Raw genomic sequence first — 24,003 nt, forward strand, 5'->3', positions numbered from 1 at the left:
GTATTTCCTTTTCTTCCCTTCAAGCATCAACCAACCAACCAACCAACCAACCAACCAACCAACCAGAATAAGAACTGGAAGGGACCTTGGAGGTCTTCTAGTCCAACCCCGTTCAAGCAGGAGACCTTATACCATTTCAGACAAGTGACTGTCCAGTCTCTTCTTAAAACCCTCCAGTGATGAAGCACACACAACTTCTGATGGCAAGCTGTTCCACTGCTTAATTGTTCTCATTTTCAGGAAGTTTCTCCTTAATTCCAGATTGCTTCTCTTCTTGATTGAATCAAGCAGTCCACTCTGCTTCATTTTTTCTGAGATCAGCCCAAGTTGGCCATACACTCTTATCTAGCTGGGAAAACTATTGTTCAGCTATAGATCTGCCAACAATATTTATATGAAGTTGAAGAATCTCAGAACAAGCTAAGGCTAATTTGCCATGAAGAATAAAATCTAGTACTTTATTGTACATGCTTATTAACTACAAGAAAAAAGAAGATACCTGCAAAATGCTTTAATCATATTTATTGTTATAGCATAAAAATACAGCAACAATGAAACCATAATTATAACTCAATAAGCACTGTTTTATAGTATATTCTTTTAAACAACCAAAAAAACAAATCTCTGTATTTTTTTTTTAGGAAATAAAGTCATAGTCTGGAAAAGTGGCCTGGCGGCACTTCTTCTATTTAACTGCACCTGCAGATTAACAAAGTAGGACAAGAAATAAAACAAGAAATAGAGAAATATTATTTTAATCAGTTAATCCCAGAATGCAGGAAATGGTACCTATAACCAAAGGCATCATATGAAATATTTGTTTTACTAGCTTAAATTGATTTACAGTAATAATCATGTCTAGATAGTATCATGCATTCCAAAGTAATTGCTTTCCTGCAACTTTAAGACCATCTATAAACATTCACATAAGTGGTTGAAAGAGCTCTAATTAACGGGAATTGCTAGAAAATAATAAAGGAAACAAAAACATAGTCTTAAGATTAAGGATGCATTTTAACCGCAGAACAAGAGCCTAGGCCAGTGGTGGCAAACCTATGGCACGGGTGCCAGAGGTGGCACTCAGAGCCCCTCTGTGGGCACGCGCGCTGTCGCCCCAGTCCTAGGCCTTCAGCTGGGTTTTATAAAACCTTTTTGCTTTAGGCCTCCGCCGCCGTGTGCAAAAAAAAAAAAAAAAAAAAAGGTTCAATCAGTCAATTTCAACTTCTCGCGGGAAAAAAAAATCTTGCAAAGTTGGAATTGATTGATTGAACTTTTTAGTCCCACCCAGTCTGCCGTTACCACCGCAGCCACGCCCACCCAATTGGCCATGCCCACTCAATGGACCACACCCACCCGGCACTCAACGATGCATAAATGGGTTTTGGGTTGCAGTTTGGGCACTCAGTCTCTAAAAGGTTCACCATCACTGGCCTAGGCATTGATGGTTGTCCTGAAGTGCAAAGAGATTGATTTTGGAATTTTCCACCAATTATGAAGAAAATCACAATTATTTGATGAAGTCTCTATTTATATAAGGGATGCAAGTAGACTATCTGATCAGAGTAGTTATTTCCAGCAGATGGACTGAGTAAATATGGAACACACCAATGCTATATTCAATATGAAAGGGGAAAAATGGGATCTTATGTAACTATGTTGATCTACTAGATAACTGTAACATTGTCTGAAACAATTTGGACAATGGGATATCAGAGGAAACCTTCAAAGACTCTGAATATCTTCCAACTATTCCAATAGTTCTAATTCTTGATATGCTGCTATACTNTGTGTTGCTAGGATACCTAAGATGACAGTGTGGGAGCTGGGCTAAAGCAAGCATAGTCTAACTTCTTATAATTTATAATATACATTACTAAATCCCATTAAAAGTTTTTATAGGCTTTTGTAACATTTATTTCACTGAGACAAATTACATGTTTCCTTATTTTTTTGAAAGACTTGATTTGGCAACTATTCAAGATGTTCAGCAGACTTTACTTAATAAAGGTTGCTATAACTAGAAAGTAGTGTTTCAAGATCTGAACTAGCATTTGAAAATCAAAATTGAGCTGGGTCAATTTATTCCATCCCAATTCTTGTTGTCCTTTGTTATTGCCATTATTACTATTATAAACTAGCATTTGAAAGTCAAATATTCTGGGTCAATTTATTCCTTCCCAATTCTTGTTGTCCTTTGTTATTGCCATTACTACTATAGTGAAAGTGGAACAACCTGGCCCAACTTCTGTACACTTTCTCTGAAGACAAGCAAATTGAAGAGGAAAGAAATTAGCAATTTAGTCTAGGGATTCAGTATTGCCATGAAAATCAACATTCTTAGAAAAGGAACATCCTAAAGAACACCTGCATTAATTTGTTATTCAAAAAAAGTCTTAAAAAGCACAACTACACTTCTATTTAATTAGTTACTATGCTTTTCCATGAAATTCTAGTCTCCATTTGGAGTTAACAGAAACTCAACAATTATTACTAGGTGTTGTCACTTTTGAACTATATAAACAAGAAATTATATTGGGCTATAAAGGCACTATGAAAAGCTTAATATTTGATTTGTCCAATTTATAGCACTACTATTCTCTTAATTATGAAAAATTAGAAGAAGCAAAATAAAATAAACCATACTATATTAGCTAAAATTATATTAGTGTGAGTTAGCAAAAAACAGACAAATGAGGATCATAGCATTGAAGACTGCTGCTGCAACCAACAGCTGAATTTATCAATTAATTTCAATTGTACATAAACAAAAAATATCATTAAATTTATATGCTGCCCATCTCCAGTTGCAAAAACTAAATGCAATACAATCTACTAACAGTACCATATTTAGAGATAATGCATAGTATGGTTGCTTTTTTGAGGGAAAGAACAGTTTGTTATTAAAAGTGGCATTACTTTTGATTGTATGCCATATAATCCATATATGCCATATGTTCATGTCAACACTTAGTGACTACATAATTTTTTTCAGGACGAGGCAAAACTTTACAACTTCAGAAGTGAGATGTTTAAGATCATTTATGATAGCAACACGTTCATTTGTTGACTTCATTTGGCTCCCTGCTGTATTCTCATTTATTGAAATTAAGACTGAGTTCACCATATTTCAGATAATTATCTTTTCTGCATTTAATGTATTGCTAAGAAAGATTCAGATGAATCACTAGCACATAGCTTTTTCCCGGAACTTTAAATTAGAAATAGAGACAGGCAGCTACCAATATGGCAATGAAATTATTATATTAATGTAATTAAATGAGCATGAATTAGATAATAAATAAGAAATTCTTACTTTGGCAAGCACATGAGGATTTCCCACAACAATGAGCAAAGCCTTGGGTCTGGTAATTGCTACATTAAAGCGCTTTGAATTAGCAAGAAAACCTAAAAAGGGTCTTTCATCACTGTGTACAGTTTCATTTGACCGAACCTGGAACATAAGCATAGACCATTTAATTCCTCCAATTACGCATAGTACTGCAGACAATTTTATAATCTGAAGTTGAATATAGCATAGTGATTAAAATGGACTAGAATTAGGAATACTGCATCCAGTTTTAGTCACCACGATGTAAAAAAGATGTTGAGATTCTAGAAAGAGAGCAGAGAAGAGCAACAAAGATGATTAGGGGACTGGAGGCTAAAACATATAAGGAACGGTTGCTGGAATTGGGTATGTCTAGTTTAACGAAGAGAAGGACGAGGGGGGACATGATAGCAGTGTTCCAATATCTCAGGGGCTGCCACAAAGAAGAGGGAGTCAAGCTATTCTCCAAGGTGCCTGAAGGCAGGTCGAGAAGCAACGGGTGGAAACTGATCAAGGAGAGAAGCAACTTAGAACTAAGGAGAAACTTCCTGACAGTTAGAACAATTAACCAATGGAACAACCTGCCTCCAGAAGCGGTAAATGATCCAACACTGGAAGTTTTTAAGAAGAGGCTGGACAGCCATTTGTCTGAATTGGTGTAGGGTTCCTGCCTGAGCAGGGGGTTGGACTCGATGACCTCCAAGGTCCCTTCCAATTTTATTATTATTATTATAACTCTGTCCTCAGCAACAGAAACTCCCTAGGTGAATTTCGTCTGGTTGCTCTCCCTTAGCCCATCCTTCTAACACCAAGCTGTTACTATGAGGAAAAAAGGAGCAAAGAATACTATCTGTGCTGCCTTGAACTCCTGAAGGAAAAGACAGGATATAGCCATGATGTAGAGGTTTGTGCAGCCTCAGAGATGATTACCATGTGTTTTTGAAAAGTTTCAAAGCCCAGAATGAATCATTCTCTTCCACCAAGTACTGCAAGTGAGTTAAAATGTAAGTCCTTACATCAACCACAGAAATCTTGGTCTAGCAATTTGATGAGTAACAGAACTGCATTCTAAATAGTCAAAGGTTTAATAGTATTTCCCCATTTAAAAAGGGCTCAAAGGAAATTTGACACAATGTACCTAATAACTGCAATCTTCAAGGTTTTGTGGATTGGTATAGACCAGGGATGGCGAACCTTTTAGAGACCGAGTGCCCAAATCGCAATCCAAAACCCACTTATTTATTGCAAAGTGCCAGGGCCGCATCATCATTGTGGTGCCCTTGGGGTGTGTGTGTGTGGCAGGGAGGCTCCTCTGAGTGCTGCCTCTGGCACGCAAAACCTGTGGGCACAAAAATGGGCCACCATGCTGCAAGGTGCAAAAATGGCTGCCGCCGCACCACGGGGTGCAGATACAAGGTGCTGCACCACAGAACAGGGCAGGGCTAGTGAGTATTATGCAGGCACTAGCCCCGCCCCATTTGTAGTGTGTCGTTGCTCGAGGTCCTGTGCACACGCACACATGTAAAATGCTTCCCCCTCCCTTTTCTTCCAATCCACCAATCAACAATGGTTGGTGACCTCTGCTCTACCACCTCTACTCGAGCTTGCTAGTCGGCCGCTTCACCTCCTTTGTGCTGGGCAGGGCTCCTGTTCCGGGTGGCAGTGGTGGCCTGATGGACCTGCTGCTGGCGGTGGTGGCACGTGTGCCAACAGAGAGGGGTCTGAGTGCCGTCTCTGGCATGCGTGCCATAGGTTCGCCAACACTGGTATAGACTATAGTACAACCAACATATATCAACTACCACATTTTGTACTAATACACAACTTGCAATCTTAAGCACACTGATCAGCTTCACTATGTACACTGAAAACTACTAATGAATAATTATGCAGAGGATTGTATTATCTGTAAAGAGATATCTTCCAGACATTTTGGACTTCAGCTAGACAGGACGATCAATTTCAAGTAATTGTGAGAGCAACAGTTTGAAATATCAGGAAGAAAGCTTGAACAAGGAAGAATATGTGGACCAAAGGTTTAAATTTACATTAAATTACAACTTAAAAGAATTTTTTAATAAGATGATGTATCATTGGTATTTAACACCAGATAAATTATCAACAGTGTATAAAGGTATTTCAAATGAATGTTAGAAATGCAAATGTAAAGAAGGGATTTTTTATCATTTATGCTGGACATGTGATAAAGCAAAGAAATATTGGAGTAGGACTCATATTCTAATACAGAAGATTCTTAAAGTGAATATTAAGATAAAACCAGTAACTTTTCTTTTGGGTTTAATGGAAAAACACCTGGGAAAAAATGTGGAACTTTGATGCTATATATGTTGACGGCAGCAAGATTACTTTATGCACAAAAATGGAAGGACACTTCAATCCCCACAATGGATGAATGGTTGCAAAAGCTGATGGAGTTAGCAAAGGTGGCCAAATTGACTGCTTTCATAAAAGAAAAAAACACAATCATTTTTGTTTCTACTTGGAAACAACCCCTTCTGGATTTTGTGCTTGAGTGGAAAAAATGAAACTTTGATTTGGGTTTTACTGATTAGATAGATCTGTTGTTATAGAAATGGCTAGTTTATACTATTATGTAAAAGTAAAATGTTGAGGTTCGATGTTACTATCTTATCCTACTGCAATAAAGGGAGTGAGAAGTCAGTGGCTTTTCTTTCTTTTTCCCTTCTTTTCTACACCTTTCCCTTTTCCCTCCCCTATTTTTCCTATTACCGTATTTGCTTTTGTACTTTTGTATTTTATATTATAATAAAAAGGATTGACATGTAAAAAAATGTAATTAATTTTTTTTTTAAATCTGCCTGTCCTGAGTTTTACTAGTCACTTACACATGCATTTTATTCTACTTCAGCTTGCTAACTTGGGGGATGACATTAGCCTCTGAATACCACATATACAAGTAGCACTTCACTACGTACTGTTGATATGATGATCACTAGGAATTCTTGTCCCTGAAATTCCTCCACTGAGCCAACTTTAATATCTGCTAGGTCCACATTGCGTAAGAGAACTGTGATTTTTTCTACCTAAAAATAATGACACATATTATTTCACAGAAAGCACTGGTCTCAAAAAAAATAACATCATGATTTGATTAAAATGATTCAGGTTTTGAAACAGTTAAACAAGTCAATTCTGAATTGTATTTTTGAAATTTTTGAATAGTTATCTCTTTATCTACTTTACTACAATTTGAGTTAGAAAATATGGAAGTTTATTGAAAGCAATCTAAATTTAAATGTACTTAAAATGAATAAATTAATTGCAGATCTTCAAATAAGGCCTACTTTTCTTGGGGTAATTATCCACTATTTTTTCCGTTTTTTCATGTTTATCAAATTATTTCAAAATTCGATAGAGTATCTTCTACCAACTATCAAGGATTGTCTTGGACGGGGAAGCACACTTTTGCAAACATCTATTTTTCACTATGCATATCTTTTATGAATGAGAAAAACTGAGCTACATAAAGCCAGGCTGCACATTAAAACATCTTCAACAATGTTTCAGATCACTGTCTATCATTATGATCTTCTACTTGAGGCACTGGTATTATACTTCTGAAGAAACAATTTTCTCAGTATACTTTTCAAAACTATTTTTTAGTTAGTCTCAGTAAAAATTCATTTTTACTGAGCTCATTTTTTATATTATTTGTCGATATTTTTTTTCTAAAAATAAAATGTGAACCACATTGGTCATTCACCAACTTTAACTACTCTAGGAAACAATGTAAACTTTGTAAAACAAGGTGGTTTATACAGTACTACCCATCAGATGGATTTACAATTGGCTGACCAACTGCACTCAGCAAATAGTCCTCATTGGAATAATATCTACATGGAGGGAAGCATGCAATGCAGTACTTCTAGGTTCTGTCTTAGGGGCAATACACTTCAAAATTTTCATAAATGATTTAGATGAGGAATAGAAGGGGGAAATCATCAAACATGCCAACGATATCAAGCTGGGGAAAATAGCTGACACTATTTTTTGCACTGATTGCCTGCAAAAGCTCTTAATTTATATTTTTTCTTCAATCTTTACATTCTTAAATCTTCTTGTTTTGTCTTTATTTAATATTTCTAAAGCTAAAATCAGCAGGAGACAATAGACAACTCTGTGTTGTTCCTCACAGGGTATAGATAAATCTCCATTAACAATTGTTTATGCCTTCTGTAAAGTATAAATAGATTTTATTCATTTTTTAAAATTCTCCCCAAAGTAGATATATTTCAAACTTTTAAATAAGAATGTCCAGTTCAAACTATCGGAAGCTTCCTCTGCATCTAAAAAAATTAATGCAACTTGTTTTTCATTGTGCTGTTCAAAATATTCCAAAATATCCAATTCAGGTTTTCTAACATTGTTTTTTAAACTGCCTTTTAGGTAAAAAAAATCAGCTTGATAAAATGAATAAATTATTGTAAAATTATTTTCAATCTGGGAAGCTGAGAAATATATCATGGGAACTTCAAAGCCCTTGAATGAGGAGATTCAGGAATACCGTATCTCTTAACACCCCCCCCCAAAAAGAATGTTTTTAGTATTCACATTTATAGTCCAATAATGTAACAGACAAACAAACAAACAAACAAATTAACATCAAAATATACAATGCAATTAAAAATACCCAAACAAATATAAAAAGCTGGATTACAAAGCTATACCTGCTTTCGATAAGGTGCAACTACCCCAATGTCTTTCCCTGATACTGAACAGCTGATGCCTTTAACAAGAAGGCAACAGTAGCGCATCACTTGAACTGCTTCTGTAGGATTGAACCAAGAAGGACTGCAGCCTTCACGCATTTCCATACCCTAATGTTGTTAGCAAGGCAAGAAATGAAAAACACAGAAAAAAAATATTATTTCAAATACTTAACTCTCTTTTCACAGTGCTTATGTTAATAATAAAAAGTCCAAACAGGCATTTAATAACCAGAGCTGTTCCAAAAATATTATGTTTATCATCCTGAGGAGACTCTGTACAATAGTGACTGAACATACCACTGTAGCTTTGGGGCAATTTAAAAAAGGGCTTTAAGTCACTCATTACAGAAAAAAACCCTCTTTGAATGGATTTTAGTATATGGAGGTTTCTACAGAAGAACTGGTCCTTAAAATTAAGATTTTATGGGGCATCATTAGCAGTTCAGAATTTGAACAGTAATAAGTCATTGTTCTTTGCTAAAAGGAATACATTTTCTGCAGCCATTTCTAATTTATTCTGGATAATTTGTAGTTTCCCAACAATAAAAATGTAATATATATTCTGCAGGTTTCTCCAAATTCTTTGCACAGAGCCCTCCCTAATGCCTCATAATTTTCAGTAAAATGAAATTGATGGTTTAGTGAGTAAATAAGATAGTTGTGGAGGTGAATATAAAAAGAGTAGATTTAAGAAAAAGTGGCTTTACTCTGGATTCATACATTGTTATCTTTTGATGATGCTCACTTCCCCCTTATTCTACTTCTATGTGGCCTCCATCAAATTATGTAGTCTTTGAATATATCTTCCCTTTTTTAGAAAGGTTTGGGTACTAAAGCAATTTTTTAAAAAATCAGCTGTAATTTCAACCAATGAAAAACAGGAGATACAGTTAAGCATTTTTTATCACTTATGTCTCTCCAGAAATAGTTTTTAATTTAAACATTTGTCCTCATCCTTTCTAGAACATAATCTTCATTCACAAATTAATGAAAACAGTTTTCATCAGCAGAGTGACATCGTTATATTTTCATTATTCTTAAGATGAAATGTATGAAGGTAGAAAGCTAATTAGCTTCTTCTTGCATCTGGTTTTTACACAATTCTTTTAAAGCACCTAGAAGCAAAATTAAAATTGTTATTTTATGATGCCCAAGAGCCCTCAATGTGGTTTTTCCCAAAATGGAACAGCAGATTGTAATATTCTCTTGCAAAGATAAATCACAATAATACATACAATTATAAAGAAAAGGAACATTTATGTTAAATTTCTTGTTGTATTCAAACTACATGGTATCACAACAATCTAAATAATGTGATATGCTTATTGATTTACATACTTTTGTGTATGTCTGAGATTTCTAAAATCTATCTAATTTTAAGTATAATGCAACAAATATTGATTTCTTTACATACCCTCATTCCATGAAAAATCAGTGGAAAGCCTTTCTTTGGCAGCTTCTCCCACCCCAACAAAGAGTTTACCACGGAAGGATCAGCACAGACTTCTAGTTCCTTATGATAAAATAGCTTGGATGGCAATGCAAGCAATGCGCCATGTGATCTGTAATTCTTCACAAGCTTTGTAATCTGCAAGCATAGAACCAACACCATAGCATGAAAATGAATACGGCTATATTCGGAAGCATTAACATGTTGATAGGTGAGTCCAGTTCTGTAAAGCGAGACAGAATACCTGAGGAACTCTAAATGGCTCCCTACTAGGTTACATTTAGGACATCAGGAGGACATTGTTTTCAGTCACATTCTGAGTATCATTCATATGTGGAACTAAAAAAGGGAGCCACCATTTCTATCTCTCACTCATAATGCAAACACATGGATTCATCCACATCACTGACTTTCCTATACTAACATAAAGAAGTCTATCCAATTGTGAACTCAACCTCCATTAGTAATTAAGCTTGAAAAATATATATATTTATTTTTCACATTTCTGAATAACCCATGTCTCTCAGAGAGGGACTCTGGGCAGTTTAAACACAATAGAAAAGTTAAGCATTTAAAAGGAAGCAAAGATAATTAAACACTCTTAAAATTAGTTAAAAGGTGAAGGGAGGGCTTTCAGAGCACCAGTCAAACCCACAACTATGTGCTCCTCTTGATTCCTCTTGGCTTCAACAATATTAATACCACAATACATGGGGGTAGCAAAGAGAAAACCAGATCCAACTACTGAATGTTTTGTTGGTTCTCTATTCACAATTAGTAGTCCCTGTCATTCAGCTGCACAAGATGTTTTATATGGTACTAGTTTTTGCTAACTTGTGTACATGTGAGATTGACTCACAAGTTGTTCAGGTCTGAGGAACAGAAACATTGCTTCCCAAAGGTGATTAGTTAGTGTCTCCCATTACATGATTTAGTCATTTAAAATTATAATGGCAAACAGCCTGAAAATTGATCCAAAAATAAATGTTATCTTAAATATATTTAAAGTAGTCAATTATAGCTGAAGAATAGCCATAGCAATAGCATTTAGGCTTATATACTACCCCATAGTGCTTTACAGGACTCTCTGGACAGTTTACAATGTAGAAGCATTATTTGCATATTGCCCCCAACAATCTGAATCCTCATTTCATTGACCTCAGAAGGATGGAAGCCTGAATCAATCTTGAGCCCCATCATGATTAAATTCTAGGCTGTGGGCAGACTTTGCCTGCAATATTACACGTTAACCACTGTGCCACTAGGGTTCCTTCATATGGAAGTCCATATACTGCAGCTCTAAATTTAATCAAAATTCACAATGCACACAAATTTGCTATATTAACAGCAATTTGATACAAATGTCTTAGATTTAGGAAACTTCCACATAAATAATCTGTCAGCTTGAAAGCAGCTCTTGATCACTCTATTCCCCAGTTCCACTTACCAACACAGGATTGTATGATCCACAAGGACCAAAAGCATCCTCATCTCGCAGGTACAAAGGGCGATGCATCAGCCTCTCCAACAAAGAGATGTTTAATCCATAAAGTGTTGCAAGCTTAGATTTTATTATTGGACCTAGTTGCATGGGATCCCCTGAAAGTATGATCTTCAGATACAGAACATTTTTTAAAAATGTGATAACTTGCATTTCATATAACGCTCTTCATGAATTACATAACAAAAATCTGGGAGACAGAGGCCACCAATACAGAAGTAATACCCATTTCTCTCTATTTTTTTAAATAAAAAATAGTTATCCATAAGTAGGACATTGTATTTGAGTTACTATTACATTTGAATAAAAAGAAGCATAATCTTCCCAAGGCAGCATCTCCAGGTTTTCACTTAGAAGCAATATTTCTACCAATACGGCTGTTCCGCAGGGGTAGACAACCTCGGCTCTTTTATGACTCATGGACTTCAACTCCCAGAATTCCTGAGTCAGCATAAAAGAGCCGAGGTTGCCTACCCCTGCTCAAGTGGATCAAAAGCTCACAATGCCTTCTATAAGATTTAACTAGCAGGCAGACTGCTATTGACCAAGAGATACTCTGATGTGATTTTTAAATTTTACCTATTTTTATTACTACAACATACAGTATATAGAAAGGAGAGGAATAATCTGGTTAGTCTATATAGTAGAAATATCTAGTAACTCGTTCTCCAGGCCTCATCTGGCCCAGAAGCACTCCATACAAAAGATAAACACTCTCGGCAGAAGTTCTATCATCTGTGGCAAACTGAGGCCTTCCGGATTTGCCGGCTCAACTGATCGGCGCGGAGAAACTCGCATGCCAGAGCGTCTTATACAAGGGTGCGTCTTATAGGCGGAAAAATACGGTAATTTAATGTCTTCACTGGAGAAATAGAAAAAAAAATCTCCTGTGTAATTGTGTCACTAGAAGAGGAGACTGGTAACCTTGTCAATAGAGATGTTGCAGGACCACTCTCTCCTATCTTGCTGAAAGGCTCTTTAACTCTTGGCTATTTCAGTTAGAGGCCAGAATCTCACCACCAGCCAGTACTGGCAGTTGCTTTGGTGTAGAGCAGTGGTTCTCAACCTTTTTAATGCCGCGACCCCAACCGGTCGTAAGTCGAGGACTAAACCGGTCGTAAGTCGAGGACTTTCCCTGCCCGGGAGTGCCGCGCATGCGTGGTTCCGCCCCCTGCACCAGCCGAGGCGTAGCTGGCAAGCAACAGAGACGGAGCAGGCCGACCACCAGCTGGCCCAGCTCAAGGGAGGTAAGGCACCCGCCGGAAAAGGGGGAAAAAAATGGCAGGCAAAAAAAATGGCGGACAGCCTTGCATGGCGACCCCCATGAAATGGTCGATCGACCCCAAATGGGGTCCCGACCCACAGGTTGAGAACCACTGGTGTAGAGAAAGCCTAACTTCATGGAATACCTTCCCACTTTGCTGATCTTCTTGCCTGTAGCTTCCCTTGCTTTCCCCAATCCCTTCTTCTCTCGCTTGTTTCCCTCTCTCCCTATAGTCAGTTGCAGATCCTTCATTCTCCCAGATCCTCTGCTGTCATTATAACTTCCTTTACATCCATACCTCCCTCAACAATAGCAGCCACAGTTAACCCCTCCCGTGTTGCCGTGGGTGGGCCAGTGACCTACTATTGCTGTTGGGACTAGCAGAGATGTTCTTTCACAAGAATGGAGGACCAGGGAAGGGAGAAGAGGAAGGAAGATGAGAAATCCATACTTGCCCTGGTAGGGAGAGAAGCAGGCAACAAGGAAGGAAAATTCCTTTCTCCTTCTCTTTTGACAGTAAGAGAAGGAGAGAACAACTTTCTGGCCAAATCCTGAAGTATAGAAAGCAGAACGCTGTGGGATAATCAGCAGTTTTAAAAACAGGTGACTTTCCTCTTATCTCCAGAATGGAAGGAAAGAACATTCTTAGGGCTGTGGGATCAAACTTATGATCAGTGCTGTAATGGGCAGCAACAGGTAGTCCTCGACTCGCATCCATTTGTTTAGTAACTGTTCGGTGTTATAACAGCACTGAAATTAGTGACTTATGACAGTTTTTCACACTTATGACCATTGCAGCATTTCCATGGTCACATGATCAAATTCCCAATGCTTGGCAACTGGCATGCGTTTAGGATGGCTGCAGTGTTCCAGAGTCGTGTTGATCACCTTTTGCAACCTTCTGACAAGCAGTGAGAAAGCCAGATCCACTTAACAACCGTGTTACTAATTTAACAACAGTAGAAATTGATTTAACAACTGTGGCGGGAAAGGTTGTAAAATGGGGCAAAACATACTTAACTGTTTTACTTAGCAACACAAATGTTGGGCTCAATTGTGGTTTTCGGACGAGGATTACCTGTATTTCTCTGTATCATTAGAAGTTGAGATGATTAAAAGATTTCTGAGGATTCAGTAGTATGAGCACCTCATGACGATATGAAGGAGTTTTAATTACCATATTTTCCCGTCTATAAGATGCACTTTTGTATAAGATGCTCTGGCATGCGAGTTTCTCCGTGCCGGCAAATCCGGAAGTTCGGCCGGCCGATGATCTTGCCCCCTCCCCCTCCCATTAGTGGCATCCATAATCAATTAAGATTTTCCCCTCTTCCTTTTTGAATAAAACTTAAGAGATATGGGATGAAAACTGAACTTGTGACAGTGCAGTCCATTGCCAAGATATGGATGAATAATATTTGAAATAGGCATGGCTGTTTTTCTAGTAATGGGCACGTTTCATATTATATATTTTAGGTACATTAGATCAACAGCATGCAAGCAGTATCTACAAACAGAATTTTTTCCTCCTTAGAGAACATCAAACAATCTCTACACAACAGACATAAACAGTTAGATATAATGATTTGATATAATAAAAACTTATATACCTGCCCAGTGACTTCTGAAATCAATCCCAGAGGGATTAGGCTTTCTGGTTCACTTGCCTGCCCTGCTTCATCCACAAATACATGTGTGAAATGTCCAAACCTAATATTGTTGAATAAAAATTGGAACTACTTGTAGTATGCTCTGCATTCTCAGACATCACTTTAAAAAACAATGAACACTGTACCCAAGTAACATTGGTAAAACAAAAGTATTTACTTTCAGTTAAGCCCATTATAGATTTTGACAAGTTATTATGTTTTCAAGAACACTGAGGTTCATAGTATAGAATTTTCAATTGCCACTGTGCAATCTCAATGTGAAAATAGCAAGGAATGATAATTATCCAATTTTGATTGTGGGATTATGACAATGTCTTCGCATATCCAGATTCAGATATATTGTAGCCTAGTATAAAAATGATAATTATCCAATTTTGATTGTGGGATTCTGAGAATGTCTTTGTATATCCAGATTCAGATATACTGTAGCCTAGTGTAAATGTATGACTGGGGTACAGTACAAATGAGTAAACATCTGCATTTTATCTCACAGTGGCAATTATATAGATTCTACTTGGAGGGTCAAGAACAAGAAATAAAGTTAATTGTCAACTTTTACTTGCAATATATGGCTATTATGTATTTTTAATGACAATATGAATCTTGAAAGAAACTCCTCTTCTTCATTTACCGGGATCTTTTCCCATGTGGAGTAACTCCAGTCTGTTGGGGAGGGAATTTTTTGCCCATTTACTTAGTTCAAATAGCTTCTTGCTCTCCATTTCCTTCTCTCTAAGAAGTTGCTTATATTTTTATATCCTACTTTTCCTGGAATAGTCAGAAAAGCTTACACAGTACCTTATCCCTATCTGGTAGAACAATCCTGCGCTGCTGCATGTCACAATAATTATTCGAAACCGAGATGCTTCATGAATATCTTCCCCACCTTTGCAGTAAAACTTTATTACTTCATTAAAACTCTGCCAATACAAAGAAAGACGTTATTAATATGTCTATCATCAGTTAAGTTCACACATTTTCAACTGCAGACACGAGTCATTCTTTCCAATGTATGATATGTATTATATTATTATATTATGAAAGGAAGGTAATGCCTCTTCATACCAATGAAGCATCCCTAATTTGATTTGTATCCTATCTTTCAATTTAATTTTGAAAACTGAGTGAGATCCTCCTCTCAAATATTTTTGCTCTGAAGCACCATGTCCCTTCTTGAAAATCTGAGTTCTCAGAACATTTCTGTCTATGTTCTGTTTTAATTTTGACCCCTTTGCATTCTGTTAGATACTTGGTTTCTCTACTATTCTCTACCTTTCATTGCTGAAATGCTTAGAGGAAGTTATTCAGCACCTGCCCTCTGGAATAGTATTATACTTACAAACACACTTGCGCACATATACACATGTGCACACACATAGAGCCCTAAGAAGCTCAAGTAGGTGTAACCCTGCTATACTTTAAAATGGTCTTGAAGGTGAAAGGGAATATATGCCCTCTGTGAATTTCCCTTGTTTTCATCATCTTTTATTTGCTTTTATGTACTAGGTTTTGTTTTTAACTTAACGATTTACTGCCTAGGGTTGTTATGTACACATTTGATTTATACATCAAGAAATTACAATATTTCTCAGTACAAAATGACATAGGGAATCACTGTGTAAAATTGTATCTTTACACAGTGATCCCTTATGTCATTAAGTTGTATCTGCTGTTTTAAAACTGTACAATATATTCATATAGCTCTTTACCTTTGTTCTTTGTAAGTAGATTCTGCAACAAAACTGCATAGGTATAATGCAATTATGAACTAGTTTCTGGAGAGGATTAATCTCATCTGGAAGTTCTATTGTTTCAAAAATATCCAAGTCAAAGAAAAATCTCAATTTCTTCTATTAAACACTAGAACCTGATACATCTTTGTCCTGATGGGAACCCTGGAGAAATTCCCTCAACCCTTTCTACATCTTGACTCTGACTTTTCTTATGGAGAAACTGACTTATTGAGCCTATGATTTAAGATTCAATCATTCAGGAGAGATCATATTCAACAATTTAGGAGGAGAATTAGCAAGTAACAGATGGTAACAGAGTAACTTGGAAAACCAAGCCCTAGTCAATTAAAACAAGTATGAACTAATTGGTTATAACTAATTCTGAGCTTTAAATGCACCATTTGTCTAATGATGAGACAGAATGACTCATAGAGCAAGAAAGTCTTTTAGATACATTTTTACCTCTTCATTTCTGTTGATTGCATTAACTCTGACCATAACTCCTGGTCTTAACAAGTTGCTCTCATGAAGTCGTAAACAAATAAGATCTGTAGCGCTGTTTGATGGTGCACAGACCAGTATTCGGCTGCTTGGTAAACTATAATATATCTAATTAGACGAAAACAAGCATTCATATGTTGTATTGTTAACTGATATTCTTAATACAGTGAACAGTTACATGGTAATTTTTAAGAATTATATTGAACCAATTAAATTCCAATATTATTTTCTTTCCATGCTAGATGTGCATATATTTACTAGCAGTACTGAAGACTGAGAAGACATTAACACAATATTCAGAATATTTCAATAAGCTACAATTATGCACTGGTGCTTTATTTCTTCATATTGATCCACCATAAAAAGTTACAATTTCCTGTAGCATCCTTTTTAAAGCATGTACCAAAGTAGCATTCAAAGCACATTACTGTAATTATTCTCATGTTATTTTAATCTAGACAGAAAAGGTCTTGTTATTTTTCAAAGCATTCTCATGCATGTTAAAACTCTGTTATCTGTAGATGAGAAAATCCATCAGCAATTCCTATCTTCCACAGCAGCAAGTATTCATTCACAAAGTATATTCCCAAACAAAAAGGGTGAATAATTTTTAACAAAGAGTTAACATGATTAAAAATAGCAGAGACAAGAACCAGTTACAATTCACTATTACCTGCAAAATTGCTTCAATAATTGTGACAGTTTTGCCGGTTCCTGGTGGCCCAAATAGGATATAAGGAGTTGGACGACATTCACCACTAAGAATCCTTTTAACTGCGAGTTTCTGATGCTCATTCAGCAGAGGGTTGAAAAAGTCACAGTCTTGTCTATTCCAAGTTAGAATTCTATTTACTATATCCAAAATTATACAATTTAATGAACATCTTATTATGGTACACAGAATTAAAAAAAACACAGTATATGGAAATGTCTCCAAAATTATAGTAACCTTCAAAACACATATCCCTTTAAATAGGTAACAAGTATAGATTGTTTGCCATTTGATATAGCAAAAATTAACAAGTATTTAAAATGCACCCTCTAAACCAATTTATATTATCCCAACAAAATGATACCAACTTGTTTGTGTGGCAATAGTAACTGTATCAGAAACAACTTTTTCATTTTTTGGCATTTGTTTTTCCTTTTTTATCCCTTCTTCCTGAAAGCAGCAAAAAAAGAAAATCAACATTTGTAATGTTTCATTTATTCACTTCGAATAAAGTGCCAATTTTAATGTAACTTAAAATATTCACAAGCGGATTCTAAAAAGTTCTTGAAAAGCTTATCATTAGTAATATTGTTAATGTACATAAATACAGTGTTTATATGAAGATATTGTAGTGCACATGTAACTATTCTGACATCGAAGTTTGTTATTGATGCCACTGTTTCCAAGCTTAGACAAACTAAATCAGATGCTATTTCTTGTCAAGACATATGCACTACTAAGCTTTTACTTAAGAATTATTTAGAATTCAAGATTCTACTCTGCCAAAATGGTCCTAACTTTTCTGTTACTGCTAAATGCTGATTACCAGCAGATTGCAAGATACAATTTAAAAAGCTGGCAACAACCTTTAAAACTTTGGGTTGTGCGCCAGTTGGGGCCTCTCCTGGATCAGGAGTCCCTGCACTGTCATTCAAGCCCTAATCATCTCACAGTTGGACTATTGCAATGAGCTCTACATGGGGTTACCTTTGAAGAGCATTTGGAAGCTACAGTTGCTGCAGAGTTCAGTGGCATGGAAAGTTCTTGGGGGCCCAATGGTGGCCCATGTAACACCACTGGTCCACGAGCTGCACTGGCTACCTGTTTGGTCTGGGTGCAATTTAAAGTGTTTGATAATCACTTTTAAAGCCCAACATGGTATAGGTCCAGGTTACTTAAAGCGGGGTACCCAACCCCCCAGGCTGTGGCCCACTCTCGGGCCATAGCTTATTCGCAATTGGGCTGCAGGCTGGTGCGCACGCACACACGCGCGCACAGCTCAACTCACATGAATGGTGGGCTGGTGCACACACACCTAAATGCATGCAAGCAGCAGGCTGGTGCACACGTGTGCCTACAGCTCAACTTGCATGAGTGGCAGACTAGCGCACGCACACATGCACGTGCAGCTCGACTTGTACTCGAGCTGCATGTGCATGCCTGTGTGCCAACTTACTGCTTGCATGAGTCAAGCTGCGTGCTGCATGTGCATGCCTGTGCACCGACCCGCTGCTTGCATGAGTCAAGCTGCATGTGTGTGTGCCGGCCTGCCGCTTGTGTGGCCCGGTTCTCCCCCAGCTGGGCCACCAAGCTGCAAAGGTTGTGGACTGCTGACTTAAGGGACTGTCTCATCCCACTGGGATTGGCTGCCCCACCCAGGCCGGCAGAGGCATGCTGCGGACCCCATCAGGGTATTCTGGCTGGCAGGGTCTAGAAGAGCCCTACCATTGCACCTGCCCTTTTGGGACATCTTGTTCCCTGAAGTGAAATCTACTCCAACCCTCCTGTAAGAGCCTAAAGATCTAGGTCTGCCGGCTGATCTGGGGCTTCAAAGGAAGGTTTCATGTTGGGATGGTTGATAAGATTAATATCAGGCCCCACTGCATTTATCCTACTTCCTCTCTTCCCAACTTTGAGCTATTGTATTTTGTATTTTTATACTTTTGTAATATTTTATTTATATAATTTTATTTTTTAATATTGTAAGACTACCAGAGTTACCCTGTGGTAAGATAGGTGGCAAATAAATTGAATAAATAAATAAATGAATCTCAATGTGTAGATATCTTCAGTACTCCCTTGTCCTAAGGGCATGCTGCCCACCCATTAGATCTAGAACAAAAATCTCTCTCTGGGCTCTAGCTCCTGGCAAATGTTATCTTCAGGGATCTCGGTGGTCAATCTTTTCTAATCCCCATTTGTCTGGAATAGCATTCCTCCAGAGATCAGACTGTCTTCCACAGAGATTTATAAAGACACTGATCCATCTTGGAAGGGAGTATGTATGTGGTGCCCAGTTTGTTGTTGTTGTTGTTGTTGTTGTTGTTATTATTATTGTGTATTGTGTATGGCTAATTTTATTACAAGATAATGTAAAGATGTTCAGAGTAATTAGGATTGGAGCAACATATAAGACTAATAAAATAAAATATAGTTAAATGACATGTTAAATACAAAAACAAATGAACACATTTCACATTTTACTTACAAACAAGCTGGTTAAACAACACAGCAATAAAATTAATTAATGGAGAAGTAGATTACGGGCAGGAGTTTACCTTAGTTTCTTGGATAACACTTTGTTTTGGAATGCTGTAAGAATATTCTGAATCATTCTGTTGCTTAATGAATTGTGGTGATTGCACAATAAGAATATCAGGAAACAAAACTTGGGAATAAAAAGCAAAAAATAAGAAAAATAAGAAATTAATAGAAGCTATCCTTGTAGAAGATGCTAAAATGTTTATTTGTAAGGTTCAACAATAACCTAACTCAATGTACCATGTCTACTGAAATTGTAACAATGAAAAAAATCTAGACTATTACAGTTTCAGTAAAAATAAACAAGTAGGTAAGACATATTATACCCTTTGCTCCTAAATGGATGGCTTGTTCTGTTGCATGATGACATCTTCTGGTTGTTATCCTGTGAAAATTTCAGAAAAAAGGCTAAAACATAATTTCCAACAGATTAAGCCTGACCAATATATTATGCTCAAGACCGCTGTTATATATGATATCAGGAAAGCATGTCTAAATCCATTTGTGTTTGCTCATATTTCTTGTCTTAGCAACTGCAAAACATATCACCTATCCAAAGCACTATTATTTCATTTTCCTAAATTTGGAAGGGTGAGTGGAGAAATGAGATGTCTTAAAAAATGCCTGCAAATGGCTCATTATTAGAATTGGTACCAAAAAATCCATATTAGTATTCAAAATATTATATGAAATATTTGAAATCTTATATTAAAAACAAATTCATTAACAAAACAGATGTCATTAACAAACAAAAGCTGTGAAATGGCAACAAAGACACTCTGACTGTTACAATACTGCATCTGTTTGATGGGAAGGTGCCTAATAGACAGCCCAAGGCTGGAATCAAGGAATGCTATGTAATCCACCAATTATTTTGTTAGACTGATTTATTTTGGGATCCTTTAAGATTAAAAATAATAAAGGCTTATCTTAAACAAAGGCTGACAATTCGCAGACCAAATGCCACATTTAATTGCTATTGGAGGCAGAAACATTCTGTGTTTGTGTCTTTAGAGTTGTGACTGTAACCTGAGCAAGAAAAAGTGCAGTTTTTACAACCATAACAGAAAAGAGTTATTTAAAAATGCACTGCAGGCAGACCAAGTCTAACAGGAGGAGAAAAATAACACAATGTGCTCCATATGTGTGCCTGGGAACAAAGGCAGAAAGAAGTGATCTGGGATTAGTAATCTGAGGTAGAACACAAAGAATGATAGACAAAGTGTCAAGGTTCCGACTGACAAACCTAACCAAGCAAACACCTTTGAGACATTCCGTTCTCTTAAGTACATCACTTTGGCACTAATGAAAGCAAAACAGCTCTGGCAAGACCCCTCCCAAACCCCTATAGTAAAAGCATTGAATTCTTCCTCCTCCCTCTGCGTCAGGCCACATTGCCCAATCAAGTGGAAAAATATTGTTATGAGAAAGCATCTCCGGGTCTGGCCAGGCACCTGGTGTAATGTCCTTGAATCTCATGGTCTGGCTTCTTAATCTTTGAAGTCTGCATTCCAAACCTCTCCCCTCCCCCCCAAGTTCGTTGGCAAGCTGAGAAGCAATATTTGTCGCAGGAGCAAAACTGTGCTTTGAAACTTGACACAAAGAGGAGCTGGGCTGAGAGAGTGTGACTGGCCTCAGCTGGCTTTGTGCCTAAAACGGGACTAGAACTAACAGACTCCTGGTTTCTAGTTTGGTGCCTTAATCGCTTACCAAACTGGCTCTTATTTTTTATGCATTTATTAATTATTCATTATCAAATTTATTCTTATGAATATTAGCAAACACCCCAAGAGGTCTCTCTGACCATTATCAAAGTATTTTTTTTAAAAAAAATACTTTAGGGTTTGTATAATGGTAATTACGAGGAACCTTCAAACAAAAGCAATCACGGTCTTCTACGTGGGCTGCAAAGTAATCGTTTAAGACCCACCCTTTACCAATGTGAACATTATTTTTTTTTATCCATTTTGAGTGCTTGAGAGAACCAGAATGTAGTCTCCTGAACTGGCAAGAACATATATACTATGGCTCACAATGAAATGAGATGCAAGTATTCAAAACAGTACCTGCTATGAATAAATTCCACATTCATAGGTTCAAAATTATATGCCTGTTCAAATTCTGAGTTGAGTTTCAGAGTAACATCTTCATCATGAATCTATATAAACAAAAGAAGCTAATTATTTCACTATATACCCATACTTAAAAAACTCTTAACAAAACACCAAGAGTTAAATTTTATGTTCCTACTCGAACTATTTGACAGATTCTTTTATTAATATATTTACTAAAGTTCCAAAAACTGCAAGAACCGAACACATGTAGGAATCTGGTATGAGGTCATATAAATTAAAGTTTAAATGCAGTAAATTCGGAGTTAAAAAACCCCCAAATTGAAGGATACAATTTTACATCACTAACATAGAACTAATTCCTAATAATACAAGAGAGTTATTTTAAGTAAATATGGCTGAGCTGCATTATTAAGACATAAATGTACACAAAATAAATCAAAAAGAACTAGTTAACTTACCTCAGCAACATATGCAACATAGTGGATTATCTCCTCTGAATAGTCTTGGGTTTTCAGTATCACTCTGTCACCTAATTTAAAGTGTATATGTTACATTATTTCCCTTGGTACCAAGTGTAATAATTTTGCAAATGGAACAGAATTAGGAAATCCAACCATATCACTATATCAAATTAGTAAGCTTCTATTTCTCCATATTTACCTGAAGGCCCAAAAGGAGGGAAATAGTTTGATCCCTGCCAGGAACCCATCCCAAAGTATCAGAACTGCCACAGAGAAGCAGCTTCTAGTTTCAAGACTGGGACCATAAGTTGTTCCCTAGAACAGGGGTGTCAAACTGCCGGCCCACGGGCTGGATACGTCACAGTGAAACCACACCCACCCCATTGCCGGCAATGGAAAAAAAGTCACGATACGTCACGACACATCACATGATGTTGCGAGTTTGATATCTCTGCCCTAGAAGATCTGGTGAGCCAACCATCATGTACTCATGTACCAAGCCACCAAGGTTTTAAAGTCAATACCAGACTTTCAGTTATTTTTATTTATTTGCACCCTGCCTTTGTTTTTATAAATAACTGAAGGCAGCTAACATACCTAATACTCCTCTTAATTTCCCACAACAATTCTGTGAAGTGGGTTCGGTGGAAAGAGACTGGTCCAAAGTCAGACAGATGGGTGTAGAACTCAGTCTCCTGGTTTCTGTGGTGCCCCGCTCCCGACATACACACACACACATACAGCAAGAGTTATACAGGCATTTATTCAACCCCCTTCCCCCCTCAGAAAGCACATCGTGCGCAGGTCCAGATTCCGAGCTCAGCACAGCAAGAGTCATTGGATAACTGAGTCCAACAGGGACACACAAAGTCCAGGAAAGCAATCCACAATTCAAACGGATCAGGATACACAGCACAAGGCACAGAACTGGGTACGTTGCTCCAGCAACATTCAAATCCTCAGGACTGGATTAAATAAGTGCAGCCCTTCATGAGAGGCGAGGTTGCCTCCTCATGAATAGTATAGCTGACCAACGTATCTGTCTCCTCTCTGCTCTAGTGTCCTTGGATCAGGAGGCGGTGTGGACTCCACCTCCTCCTCATTGCTAACAGACAGCAACTGCTCCTTGTCCTTGTCTAGAGCTTCCTAACCAATTTGCTGTAGCTGTGGCTCACCTCCTTCAGCCTCAGTCTGCCCCTTGTCTGATTGACCCAGCTGCTCCATCAAATTAGCACTCTGAGCCCTAATCCTGACCAATACTCAGCTCCGTGCTTTCCTCTGCAGACTCAAACTCACCCTTCTCTTCTGAATTCGCACCTGTAGGGGGTTCAGGGGTGGATCCATGACAGTTTCTAGCCTGGTGCCTTAACCACTAAACCCAACTGAGTCAAATTATGCTTTGATAGCAATCAACAACCAGTGTAGGGCCTTCAGTGTAAGGCCTTGTTATTATTATTTGAAAAGCAATAAAATAATAAATAAAAAATAACTGGGTGATAATGAGGGCAGCTAGGTTTTCCTGCATCAGATAATTCAATAATTGATGCATCTTTTTATCTGTTCTTCCAATAGGAGCCATGAGTCCAGAAAAAACCTCAAACTGTGAACCTGCTCCTTCCTTGGTCGTGTTTCCCTGAGATAGCAGTCGTGTCAATGGAAAAAAACCAATGCACAACTGCATATCTTTGGATATATTTAAGAAAGATTTGAAAATCTATTTAATAAAGCAGATTGACTGGTGAAAGAGGTTGTGAGCAGTTGCTGAAAATAGCAATTATTAGATAGCAGGGCTGCTCTGTTGCCTTATTGGCAAAGTTGGATGGAAAAGGTATCAGGTTATAGTAATATAAAATGAAATCATTTACATTGAGTGTAAATCATGGGTCTCCAACCCCCAGCCTGGTATTGGGCCATGGCCCATTCGGAACTGGGCTGCAACTTGTATGAGCAGCAGGTGCATGTGCTCGCTGCTTACGCGGAACCATCTCCTCTCTTTCCCCCTGCCGCTGCCGGTCC

The 24,003-nt window shown here is 37.4% G+C and overlaps 1 protein-coding gene across 1 annotated transcript in view; it reads right to left on the minus strand.

The window, feature by feature from the left end:
• Positions 1–509: 509 nt before the first annotated feature.
• MOV10L1 (Mov10 like RISC complex RNA helicase 1) overlaps positions 510–24,003 on the minus strand; it is a gene marked incomplete in the record, with an annotated part of 38,977 nt that continues 15,483 nt past the window's right edge. Inside the window, 16 exon segments of the mRNA XM_029285630.1 lie at positions 510–699; positions 3,314–3,451; positions 6,286–6,393; positions 8,038–8,187; positions 9,494–9,667; positions 10,977–11,141; positions 13,905–14,004; positions 14,763–14,884; positions 16,160–16,306; positions 16,872–17,050; positions 17,279–17,360; positions 17,898–18,020; positions 19,469–19,578; positions 19,778–19,836; positions 21,518–21,609; positions 21,985–22,055. Of these exon segments, the coding sequence (XP_029141463.1) occupies positions 690–699; positions 3,314–3,451; positions 6,286–6,393; positions 8,038–8,187; positions 9,494–9,667; positions 10,977–11,141; positions 13,905–14,004; positions 14,763–14,884; positions 16,160–16,306; positions 16,872–17,050; positions 17,279–17,360; positions 17,898–18,020; positions 19,469–19,578; positions 19,778–19,836; positions 21,518–21,609; positions 21,985–22,055 (1,830 nt within the window).

The sequence above is a fragment of the Protobothrops mucrosquamatus genome, unplaced genomic scaffold (genome assembly GCF_001527695.2).
Source record: "Protobothrops mucrosquamatus isolate PMUCROS unplaced genomic scaffold, P.Mucros_1.0 scaffold1974, whole genome shotgun sequence".
Lineage (NCBI taxonomy): Eukaryota > Metazoa > Chordata > Lepidosauria > Squamata > Viperidae > Protobothrops > Protobothrops mucrosquamatus.